General features: G+C 41.7%; 1 protein-coding gene across 13 annotated transcripts in view; it reads left to right on the top strand.

Moving 5' to 3' along the window:
• DAB2IP (DAB2 interacting protein) overlaps positions 1-13052 on the top strand; it is a 728988-nt gene that overhangs the window by 655347 nt on the left and 60589 nt on the right. For 12 of the 13 annotated variants that reach the window (XR_012236021.1, XR_012236022.1, XM_073599533.1 and 9 more), the window contains 3 exons: positions 953-1151; positions 2626-2804; positions 11160-12036. Coding sequence is in view for 11 of the 13 variants with exons in the window: in XM_073599533.1 (XP_073455634.1) it covers positions 953-1151; positions 2626-2804; positions 11160-12036 (1255 nt within the window). In the remaining 2 variants the exon portion in view is untranslated. The remainder of the gene's footprint in view (positions 1-952; positions 1152-2625; positions 2805-11159; positions 12037-13052) is intronic. The other variant, XM_073599532.1, reaches the window with a different exon arrangement.

Below are 13052 nucleotides of genomic sequence, written 5' to 3'. Positions count from 1 at the left end.
AAAACACCTTTACAACCCCTTTAACACATACTCTAAGATACTTGGAGGGTACATATTATGGAGTAGCTGTGCATGACAGATATTCAGGTTCCAGCTTTCATTTTCAAAATTGAAGGTTTAGTTTACATTTGCAGTTGGGGGGCGGTCAAAAATAGGAGGTTAAACTGCAGTTTTACCACCTATCCTTAAACTGCAAAGGCAGCCAGACAAGGTTGTGCAAAAATGATCCTCCCTGTCACATTAGGTGGGCCGTACCGCTGCCAAACATGACCTATGCAAGTGAATTGAGCCATGGCACAGCTGTGAACTAGGCTTGCAGTTTTTGCGCAAATTCTCTTTCAAAAACCCTTTTAGACTGTCAAAAAAACAGATATTCAGGAGCAGCTGCTCCTGTACTGCTCTCTTAAAAGCGATCTATTGCATGTCACTCAGAGCAACAAGTAAATAAGTTCTAACTGAACAATCTGATTGTAGAAGCTGATTGATTACTATGCACAACTGTTCCAGATTATTTTTGCTCTAGTTTTAGTGAGTCCCCTGGGTCCCTTATATGGAGCAGAATTTCTAACCTCATCCACAAATATTTTTACATAGTTATCAGAACCCAAAAAGGTATGATTTGTGGAGTGCAGCCTGTTCTCTGTTGCAACAGGATGCTTAGCAGAGGCAGTTCATGTCTTTGTGTCTGTAAAGAAATGGAAGTCACTTGCACACAGGAAAATTTACTTTCCCAGAATCTGAACAATTTTTTGATTCATAAACCTCATAAAATGTAAAAAATGTATGGCAATGTCATTTCTTGTTCTGTTATAGAAACCAGATTACCATTATAGCAGCCCAATCCTGCCTAGCAAAGCTCATATGACTGACACCTGCTGTGATTCTGCGCTGCTGGAACCCAGGCCATGATGTGATGAGTAGAGTTGATCTAATGTTTTTCTTTTGCTGACAGGTTTGGCAGTAAAGAAGAGTATATGTCTTTTATGAATCAGTTCTTGGAACACGAGTGGACAAATATGCAGCGCTTCTTGTTGGAGATCTCCAACCCTGAGACCATTTCCAACACGGCCGGCTTTGAGGGCTACATTGACCTGGGCAGGGAATTGTCCACACTGCACTCACTGCTCTGGGAGGTCATCTCGGTTGATCAGGTACCTGAGCTCATGGCTTTTATGCTGTTTCCCTATTCAGCCCATATGGCTGGTGCTTTTTGTAAATCATTGTGAGAACACATCATGGTCGTAGCTTTGTGAGGTTTACAGGAGAGCAGAGGATGCAATAAGATTCAGAAGAGAGCAGCATTGTGGCAGTTTAAAAAATGATTGTACCAACTGTATCATACAATTTGCACTATAAAATCCACTTGCATAAAGCCTCTAGATTTTTTTTTACATCCTCTTTGCGTGGTCTGGGTCAGAGTCATTGGACTAATTTTACTGCCATCTAGTAAAGTATACTTTTGAGTGGGCTGCCCTTTTAAACCTCTGACATTTTATATTATTTTCCCCTGATTACTGCACATGTTTACATCAAATTATTAACTGCTAATTCAGATGGCAGATGAGTGCTGTCCTCTGTGCAGAGATGCTGGCAAATGCATGTGCATCCACCTCAGAGCTGCGTGCAGGCATCCTATAGAAGTGCATGGACACACAGCAGCAGTATGGACACAGATTTTGTGAAATATGTTGTGGTTATTAGTGAGGATTTTAGATAACTGTTCGTTCACGAAAAAGCTATCCATTCAGTATTCAATTTCAGAGAAGAGGGGAAATTGTTTTTTCCATGCCCTAGAGAAGTGGGTGAATTGTTTTTTCCATGCCCTGGCTATGGTCATTTTAGAAGCTAAAAGGATGAAGTCAGTTTGAACTGTGTTAGTAACACTAGGAAGTTTGAAATGCAATATTGCTAGCCAAGTGTCTTTTAGAAAGGCGGATCCCGACTAACGTATGAAGAGGGGTAAAACTTTAGACCAGAAGCAGTTTAGCATTGGGCAGGTCCACCATATATGTAGGACATCACCAGTAGCTTGGCATCCTCTGAAACATAGGCCCAAATGTCCAGGAAACAAATGTTAAAGGTACAAGATACCATTTAGTAAGTACCTTGTAAGCTGACTCCAATGCAGTAACGTTAATAGAGCAGGACGCGATAGTGGACCACGCTTCCTGCCAGTCTTTTTCTAATTTTTGGCCCTTCAAATCCTCCTCCCATCTGGCAACATAAGTATATGTGGAGGGAGAGTGCAGTCTGTTGGGTTGGGAATAGACCAAGGAAATGAGTTTGGATGCTAGGGGAGTGTAGCGGACAGTGTGTTTAAAGGCCGCAAGTGAGGTGAGTGGTTCTTTGTCTGGGAGAAGCAATATGATCCAGTGCTGAAGTTAGGTGTACATAAAAAGTTCCAAAGAGGGGGCATTGAAGTGGCTTTGGAGGGTTGCCCAGGGTAAGACTGGCCCCTCCTCCACTAGAGAATATACCATATTGAGTTTATGCGGGAAATATTTTTTTTAATTTTACATGTTATATACATGTCCTTTAGCTATGTTGCTGTGATGTAGTATTATTAGTAATATAATCATCTCTATATAAATATCGCTTGATTATATTCATCTTATTCCTTGGCAGGCCACAGTGACCAAGCTTGGTCCTCTTCCTCGTATTCTGCGTGATGTGAATACAGCGCTCAGCAATCCATCCAGCATACAGAGCTCTGTCACAAGCGATCACTCTGCCTCCACACCAAATGCCAGCAACAATATCTCTGTAGGTCTCCAAAAGATGGTAATAGAGAACGACTTATCCGGGTAAGAAGAGAAGGGATGAATTCCTGACTAGTCAGGTTATGGGTATCACCCAGAGTCTGCCAGACATAACATCACCCTGCTGTTCGCTAACATTATATATCGGTGATTTATAGAAAGTCCACACAAAACTGATATATTCCAGTTAAAGTTGACAAGATCTCCCTCCTGCCCCTCAGCTATGTTTCTCTCATAACTGCTTCGTTCACCTGCTGCATTCTCTGTAATGTAAAAAAAAGGGATATCTACCAATAAGTATTTTTTGTAGTAGTCCCTCTATACAACCTCAACTAATTTTTTTTTGAATTTCCCTTTATGAAAAAAAAAGTTTACATTTGGTTATAAAATCAGTAATGTACATTTTTGCTAGCAGTAGTTTGTCACATTCAACTAGACTTGCATACCATAGCATTTATAACAACACTCAATCCTCTTATCCAATCAGCATGGTTGCATGTCATGTGTCATTGCAAATGTTGATTGTCCAAGAACATGAAGGTATATGATTATGGAAATAGAAAAGGGTGGTTTCACAAGCCTTACACCTAATGTCATGTTCTTACACAATCAATATCTGCTTTAACATAAATCTAATAATACCATGGTCATTAGATAAAGGTAACAGATTTGTTTTATTTTATTAACTATAAATGCTCATGGGTGTTCCAGATACTTATTTAAACTTAAAGTAATATTAACCCTTTCGCTGCCAGGCCCTCTGCTCCATTTTGTATACTCAGGTGACCAGACAATTTTTGCAATTTTACCTTTGATTTTTATTTTTCACTTATAGCTTTCAGAATTTGTGAAAGACCCGCCAAACCATATATTTTCTGAAAACACATGATAATTAGAAGAAAAAGAAGGTGCTTCTGATTTTTTAGACCCTGCGGTAATTGCGCAAATGTTTATCAAACTAATATATTTGCAAAAAATACACTAAAACCATTATTAGCAGATAAAAACACAGCAAATTTTACAAAATCCCTACTAAATATAAAAGCTTAACCTGTATTGAGTGAATAAATAACAAATATTTGTAACTTTTAAATTGTCCTTTTGCGAAATGGTGAAAATTGAACAGACGCAAAAGTGTAAATATCCAAATTTCTCTAAAAATCTGAAGGTTTTTTTTTTTTCCTTACAGCTTTCAGAATTTGTGAAAGACCCCCAAAACCATATATTTTCTGAAAGCATATGACCTCTAGAATAAAAAGAAGGTGCTACTGATTTTTAGACCCTGCGGTATTTGCGCAAATGTTTATCAAACCAATATATTAGCAAAAATACACTAAAACCAATATTAGCAGATAAAAACACAACTAATTTTACAACATTCCTGCTAAATCCCTTCTAAATATAAAAGCTTAACTTGTAGGGGGGTAATAAATAACAAAAAGTTTAAATTTTTACATTGCGCTCTTTTGAAAAATGGTAAAAATTGAACGTACGCAAAAATGTAAATATCCTACTTTCTCTAAAAATCTTAAGGTTTTCATTTTTCCCTTACAGCTTTCAGAATTCATGAAAGACCCCCAAAACCCTATATATTTTCTGAAAGCACATGACCTCTAGAATAAAAAGAAGGTGCTACTGTTTTTTTAGACCCCCGGTATTTGCACAAATGTTTATCAAACCAATGTATTGGCAAAAAATACACCAAAACCATTATTAGCAGATAAAACACAGCTAAATTTACAAAATTCCTGCTAAATCCCTAATAAAAACTTAACCTATATGGAGTTAATAAATAACAAATATTTGTAAATTTTAAATTGCGCCTTTTTGCAAAATGGTGAAAATCGAACGTACCAAAAAATGTCTCTAAAAATCTGGAGGTTTTCATTTTTCACTTACAACTTTCAGATTTTGAAAAGACCCCTCAAACTAGACATTTTCTAAAAGTACATGGCCAGTAGAATAAAAAAAAGTGCTACTGATTTTTTGGACCCCGCAATATTTGCGCAAATGTTCATCATATAGCTGTTTCACAAAAAATACACTAAAATCCTTAATATTGTTCATAAACACAACGTAACTTACAAAATTCCTGCTAAATTAGTACTAAAGCCTCGTTCACATGTGGCACACTTAAGTGTATGCCCATGGGGGCCATGTTTACCCGCATAGGTGTTCCATGCATCCCTGTACAGGTAGTCCCATTTATGTCAATTGGAATGAAACGGCTGCACAGGCATAGCTGCTGTTCCCAATCTGACATCCTTGTGGGTGTGGTTACATGACCACGAATGCAGACAGTGTGAGCTTAGGGACATGCATGCAGATCTACACCTAAATTGGGAGCAATGGCTCTGTTTGTGCAGTTGCTACATCCCAAATGACATCAATGGGACTGTCTGCAGAGATATGCATGGAATACCCGTGCATCCCTGTACAGGTGCGCTATGTATGCCCTATGTGAACAAGGCCTTAGGCCCCTTTCACACAAGCACACTGATCGGGTCTGCCTGTCCATTTTTCAGACACGTGTCCGTGTCTGCTCTGCATCAGCGGACACGGACCTGTCATCCGCCTGCTCAGTGGGGATCAGCAGACAGATCAGATCCCCTGCTGAGCAGGCAGATCTGATTTTTCAGAGTCCGCTCCATGTGAAAGGGGTCTTACCAGGATTGGCCGGTCCATTAGAGGCGCTGGGGCGCCGCTCCCCTGCAGGGTGCCGAACTCATACATTTGTATGAGTTTTTTTTTTTTAAGCCACATGATTAGCGCCTGAGGCTCTAATTGGCTTGAAAAAGGTTGGGTTCGGGCGCATAGCATTGCACCCCAAAGCCACCCATTTGTGAGTTGTGACAACAGCGAATTAAAATTTGCTATAGTCTTCCAGCTTCTCCTCCTGGCCAATCAGGATGGATCGGGTTGACCGTTAGGAGAAGCTGAGGTATCCATGGGTGAGTGCACGGGGAGGGGGGGGCAGTCACCATGGAGGGGTGAATGCGGGCGGACTTGTGTTTTGTTTTTGTTATTTTACTGTTTACAGTCACTTATTTTTTTGGGGGTAGGGGACCGTCACCGTGAAGGGGTGAGTGCAGGTGGACCTGGGGGGTCCTTTTTTTGTTTTGTTTTGTTTTTTTGTTTTTACAACTTCACCCCCACCCGCACCACTCCCCCCCGCCGCGATCCCCAGCCTAACATGTGATCTGACTGGTGGGGGGACACATCTGAACCCCCCCAAGTCCCATGCAGCACCTGAAGCCGGCGGGAGAGGAAGAGGAGGGATGCTGGCTAATGATGGTGGCTGCGGGGAGCGGGTTTGCAGGGGGGGGGTTGGATTGGTTGGAGTGGGGGGTAATCAATCAATGCTGTGGGTGGAGGGGAGAGGAGAGTGGGGGGGGGGCAGTTTTAGATGGAGGGGTGCATCGGGGGTGGAGAGGCAGGGGACAGGGAAGCGGCGGCGTGGGTGGGGCTCGGTCACATTAGGGGTTAATAACACTGATCAGCGGGTTGTAAGCCACTGATCAGAGTTATAGAATTGTTCAGCAAAGTCTGCTGAACAATTCTGATATAAGCTTATGGTCATTGAAGTGACCATAAGCTTATAGGAGAGGGGGAAATGAGGTCCTTATGCCGTACTGACCTGGCCACCTGCAGGCATTTCTGTACGTCTGTACGGCGTATGGACCTGGCAGTGAAAGGGTTAAAGGCTTGGCTTAAAAAAAAAAAAAAAACAACATGTCCTACTTATCTGCTCTGTGCAGTCGTTTTGCACAGAGCAGCCCCGATCCTCCTCTTCTCGGGTCTTGCTCCCAAGCCGCTGCTCTGTGTGTCTATACACACACAGAGCTGCGGCTTTGCCCCACCCCCTCTCTCTCTCCCCATTGGCTCACTGGCTGTTATTGACAGCAGCCGGAGCCAATGATGCACGCTTCTGTCTCAGCCAATGAGGAGGGAGAGTCCCCCTGAGAGCCAAGGCTCTTATGCACATTGCTGGTTTGAGATGGGGCTCAGGTAAGTATTAGGGGGCTGGGGGCTGCTGCACACAAAAGGATTTTTTTAGCCTAATGCATAGAATACATTAAGGTAAAATACCTTCTGCCTTTAGAACCACTTTCAAGGCTAAGTACATGTTTTAGATAATGTTTCATGTTATATACATTTAAATAAAGCCTGGTTGCATACACCATGCTCAAAATACAACACCCCTTCCTTACCTGCATTGCAGAGTGCATCTTCATGCAGGAGTTTGTGAGATTTTGAATTTACTTGGACCGTGCGGGCACAGCCACGCCATCCAGTTCTGGACAGAATTCTTACATGTTCTATCTGTCTCCCTGCTCTGTAGTTCAAGCCGCATTTCCTCCCTCAGGTCCATATCTTCATATGTACTTAAGGCTGGGGGAGAACATTGCAAGAGCTCATGCTTGCACCTCTTGCATGCTTTTCAGGCTTCATTGCAAATAATAGTACATGCCTATTGATCATATACTAATCTTTGCTTAACCACTTCAGCCCCGGAAGATTTTACCCCCTTCCTGACCAGAGCACTTTTTACAATTTGGGATTGAGTCGCTTTAACTGACAATTGCGCGGCCGTGCGACTTGTACCCAAACCAAATTGACGTCCTTTTTTTTCCCACAAATAGAGCTTTTTTTTGGTGGTATTTGATCACCTCTGCAATTTTTATTTATTGCGCTATAAACGAAAAAAGACCGACAATTTTGAAAAAAAAAAACAAAAACATTTTTTTACTTTCTGCTATAATAAATTTTCCCAAAAAATATATAAAAAAACGAATTTCTTCCTCAGTTTAGCCCAATATGTATTCTTCTACATATTTTTGATTAAAAAAAAATCGCAGTAAGTATATATTGATTGGTTTGCACAAAAGTTATAGCGTCTACAAAATAGGGGATAGATTTATGGCATTTTTATTATTATTATTATTTTTTTATTAGTAATGGCGATGATCTGCAATTTTTATCGAGACTGAGACATTGCGGCGGACAGATCGGACACTTTTGAAACTATTTTGGAACCAGTGACATTTATACAGCGATCATAGCTAAAAATGGCCACTGATTACTGTATAAATGTCACTGGCAGGGAAAGGGTTAAACATTAGGGAGCAATCAAGGAGTTAAGTGTGCTCCCTCAGTGTGTTCTAACTGTAGGAGGGATGAGCTACCACTGACATGACAGAGATCAATGTTCCTGATGACAGGGATCAGAAGATCTCTGTCATGTTACTAGGCAAAACAGGGAAATGCCTTGTTACCTTGAAATGCCCACGTCAGGTACGTCAGTTTGCGCAGGAGTGCCATTCTGCCGACGTATATTGGCCTGAGGCGGCCCGCAAGCAGTAAAGTGTTACTAAACCCAGTGATATGAAAATAGTTCATCTGCCCCCCACAGTGCCCACAGCTTATAAATCTTCTTTTTACATTAAAATATTGCCACTATATACCTTTTTGACTGATCTGTATACCACGGTCAGTGATTGACTGCACAGTTTCTCCAGTGCTGAGAGTTCAGGTAGGGGGAGATTTCCACTGCAGCCTGTATACACGCTCACATGTGTGATGCCAATATCATGTGACCTGGCTAGCTCTGAGAACAAGTAAATGTTCTCTCCAGCATAAAAGAGAGACTGAGCATGTGCAGGTTGGCTACCCTGCCTGTGTTAGCTGACTTTCCCCAGATAGACAGTGCAGGAGGGAAGGGGGATCTATGCATACAGGATAAAACAGCCTTTTTTATACAATGCAGAGGATTGACCCCTTAAGCTTCCACAGTGAGTATAATAAGCATGCTATGCTACATATAGACAGATTTTACTGTTGTGGATTTAGTAACACTTTAAGGTGGACTACACTCGGATGAATCTTAAAATGACTTTACAGTGTTTTCAATGTTACAAAGCAAGTCCACTTGAAGGTGACAATGTTACAAGGTTTAACATGACTTGGATAAATGAAAATCTTCATAGACAATGTACATTTAACATACGATAACATAGTTTAAAAATCATTTTTGTAAGGACTAAAAAGGAATGATTGTGGGCACTGATCAGCCAATTAAATTTCTCCTTTCATCTCCGCACAACAGACAGGACATTTAGAGAAGGATTCTGATGGGTTGGTATACTTTGCCCACTTACATAACCCCAGCCATCACTATGGCAGGTAAAATCATAATTCAGACCTAGTTGAGACAAGCTCAGGCACCTCCACCAGGAAGTCACCACCTTCCCTAATAAAATGTAATTATACTGATCAAAAGAACGATAGCAGTGGAATGTTAAACGCCAGCTACGTTGTATTTAGCAATTTAATTAGTAGAAAGCAGGGAATATAGAGACGGAAGGCCTGTCTCTGTAATTACCACTTTTATCCCTAATTCTGCTCAGCATGTGGGGAAACTCTAAAAATCTATTTAAATTTGCACGCTGCTTAAAGCTGGCAGATTGGGAATGCCAGGCTTAGACACGCCTGCTTTCTGAGAGATGCTTTTTATCTGTCCAGGGCATTCCAGAAACTCTCCTCTGTTTATATGGTACAGTTCTTCAAACACTGATCATTTCTAAACATTCAACCACCTGAAAGAAGAACGGTCTATGTTCCCCTAGATAACCATCTCTGTTTTCTAAACAGACTGAAGACAAATAATAGCTCCAATCGTACACGGTTGAAAAAGAGACAGTTTTTCTTTCAGACATTGGAATTGATTTACTAAAACTAGAGAATGCAAAATCTGGTGCAGCTCTGAATGGAAACCAATCAGCTTCCAGGTTTTTTGTCAAAGTGGTTGTAAACTCTGCAAAAAAATAAAAAAAACAACCTGCAAGACAAAGGCATAATGAGCTAGTATGCATCGCATACTAGCTCATTATGAAATACCTTAGAACGATGATGTTGCAGCGGTCCCGGTACACTGCTGTGATGGGCGACATGTCTCCGGAATGTTACTTCCGGGTTCGCTTGCTCTGGCGCTGTGATTGTACGGAGCCGTGATGACATCACTCCAGCACGTGGGAGCCGCCGGTCACGGCACAGCAGCTGAAGAAACGTCACGTACGAGCCGTTTCTTCAGTGCACATGTGCCGATGACTTTGGCACATGCACATACAGTGAATATCTCCTAAACTGTGCAAGTTTAGGAGAAATCCACAGTACCTACAGGTAAGCCTTATTATAGGCTTTCCTGTAGGCAAAAGTGGTTGTAAAGGGTTTACAATCACTTTAATTGAACAAGCTGAAGCTAGAAGCTGAATGGCTACCATGCACGGCTGCACCAGATTTTGCGCACTCCAGTTTAAATAAATCAGCCCCATTGTGTACCTCATCCATCTAAGTGAAATAAAAACAGATTTAAATATTCAATGTATGTGTGAATCTGATTAGTTTCTGAAGCAACACAGACAGGCATTATTTGAGAGCATTGAGGTCCAGTGCAATTTTGCTTTTCAGTTCCATTTTCCCATTCTCATATCACAGTTATAGCTGCAGAGCATTTTCTGGCTGTAGAGAGTTTGGCTGGCTTTTGTTACTAGCAGAAGGTGTGGTGTAGAATACTGTATGGTAGCCAAACTTTACCTTCCATTACACCATGGGTTCAGGGAATGCTGATTAGTGATTTGTTTCCAGTGGGTTAAGCCGCACCACACATTGACTTAGTGAGAAACATCTTCACCTTTAGCTGCACTTTTTGTGACCTAAAATGAGCCCTTTGATGGGTGAAATTAGGCAAAACAAGTTGAGTTTCTGATGAAAAGTTTAATGATATGGTAGTGAGGCAGCAAACATAACATAATTGTACTTGATCCCTCAGGTGGCTGGCCATATATCTTCCTGGGTATAATGACAGGAGGTAGTATTAACACCGCAGTAGTAGTAGTAGTTGAAAAAGAGCGAGTAGAAAATGGTATCAGTGGAACGAATAGTGCCCTATCAATGATGCCCACGAGAAGAGTAGTGTCCCATCTTTGGTGTCAATGGAAAAAATAGTGTCTCATCATTGGTGTTAGTGGGAAGAATAGTACCATATTTTTGATGTCCATGTGAGAAATAATGTCCCAAGGGCTGGATAAAGGCAAGCAAAGGGCCAGAGTTTGGGGACCACTGATCTTAGGTGATGATCAAAATGAGGAGTATTCATTCTGTCTGGCTGTCTATTGGCATGCATAAACTTGTCTGAAGGAAAACACTTGTTTTCTATAGCAGCCAATTAGATTTCACCATTGGTTCCTTCACACTGCACTGGGAACATGAAAGAGAGGGTCTCAAATCATTTTTCTTGGTTGGGCCCATTATGGCAGCGCCTTGTTGTTTGACATGATGGAATCAGCTGGTCCAGAGTCACATTGACCTCTTGTCTCCCTCTGTTTATCTATCTTCCCGTAGTCTGATAGATTTCACCCGGTTACCCTCTCCAACACCTGAAAACAAGGACTTATTTTTTGTCACAAGGTCTGCTGGAGTCCAGCCCTCGCCAGCACGAAGCTCCAGCTACTCGGAGGCCAATGAACCTGATGTGCAGATCACGAATGGCAGCAAGAGTCTGTCTATGGTGGACCTGCAGGACAATCGGGTACTGGACGTTGGTACCAACACATCAGGGATTGGAGACTCTCTGAACGACAGTCAGACATCTTTTAGTCAGCTTCAGGCAATATGGACCGCACGGACGCCACAGGGTAATATAATGACCATGACAACAGCCCGAAGAACAGGCCAAACACCAACCACTCCAAATGCAGATGCCACATTGGGTAGGCCACAGCTTCTGGCACCTCTATCATTCCAGAACCCTGTGTACCAAATGGCAGCAGGTTTGCCGGTATCACCACGGGGTTTGGGAGACTCTGGTTCTGAATGTCATAGTTCTCTTAGCTCCCACAGTAACAGCGAGGACTTGGCAGGGAGCAAACATGGCTTTATTAACCCTGGAACTAGCGAAGAATTCAGCAGACGATCTGGAGACATGTCACGTAGGCAATTATCTTTGACTGAAAAGGCTGGACAGCCCACCATGCCACGGCAGAACAGCTCGGGTCCTCAGAGGAGAATAGACCAGCCACCTCCTCCTCCACCACCACCAATGACCAGAGGAAGGACACCACCAACGTTGCTCAATACAGCACCTTACCCTAGGCCATCAAGTGGCAGTATGATGTCCTCGTCACCAGATTGGCCCGGCAGTGGAGCCCGAATGAGGCAGCAATCCTCGTCATCTAAAGGGGATAGTCCAGAGATGAAGCAGAGAACGGTGCACAAACAGGTAGGTGCTTTCATATCCATGTTAATTATAAAACATTTGATGGATACAATTTTCCTGTTTTAGAAATGCTGTTGATTCCGATCTTTGCCCAGCAATAAATATTGACTGTTTTCATCAGGCTTGGTCATGTTGTGTCTGTCTAATATATAGAAATTTAAGCCATTTGGAAAATGTAGTTCGTCAGCAGCTCTGGGCCTGCCTGATTAAATAGGAGCTCTATTTCCTTAGCAGCTGAGGAGCCAAATTCCCAGAGGTTTCTAGGAGTTGTAGCTATTCAGCAGTTGGAGGGAAGCTGAGGCTTTGATCTTTATCCTATTTTCTGGTAGTCATCAGATGGCTGTCCATTGGTTTGATATTTATCTGGATTGGACCTCCAGTCTGTTGAGTTAAGTCTAGAAATTTTTCTGTGAGTAGGTTTGTAGGTATTTTTAATTGTAGTCTATTTGAACAATAAGCGTGTGACCTGCAGAAGCTTCCAAATCCAGTTATCCTTCTCAATTAGCATTTTCCAACCAGTGCCTGTTTTTCTTAGCACTGATTTTGCACTTGTCAGCCCTTTCAGCAGATGCTGATTGCCTCGTTATATACTTCACATAAAAAAGAAATCAAGAAGAGGCTTACTATGTACAGCACAAAAACGTTTAACATGAGTGAAGGGTATACCAGAAAACCTCAAATTGTACAATAGCTGCAGGTGAAAACCTAATTTCCTTATTACATATAGTATAATGGTCAGATTGGAGAAATAAACAGAAACATGAAACTTCTAGGATCACCGAATGGTAAGAAAACAGAACAATTGTAGCATAATGTGTTAGTGTAAAAAAGTTAATTAAATATTAAATTAAATATTTGCGTCTAAATTCTGTTCAGTTCCTGGGGTAAAAATGCTAAATAAATATTTTGGATATTAAATGACAACAGTGTTACTGCTGGGACTGCACCATTGGAAAGTGAGCGCAGGGTAATTATTAGGGCTGCAAACAATGATTATTTTCATAATCGATTAGTTGGCC

The sequence above is a fragment of the Aquarana catesbeiana genome, linkage group LG09, assembly GCF_042186555.1.
Source record: "Aquarana catesbeiana isolate 2022-GZ linkage group LG09, ASM4218655v1, whole genome shotgun sequence".
Classification (NCBI taxonomy): Eukaryota; Metazoa; Chordata; class Amphibia; order Anura; family Ranidae; genus Aquarana; species Aquarana catesbeiana.
Note: the sequence above shows the minus strand (reverse complement) of the source record. Positions and strands in the feature narration are given on the sequence as shown.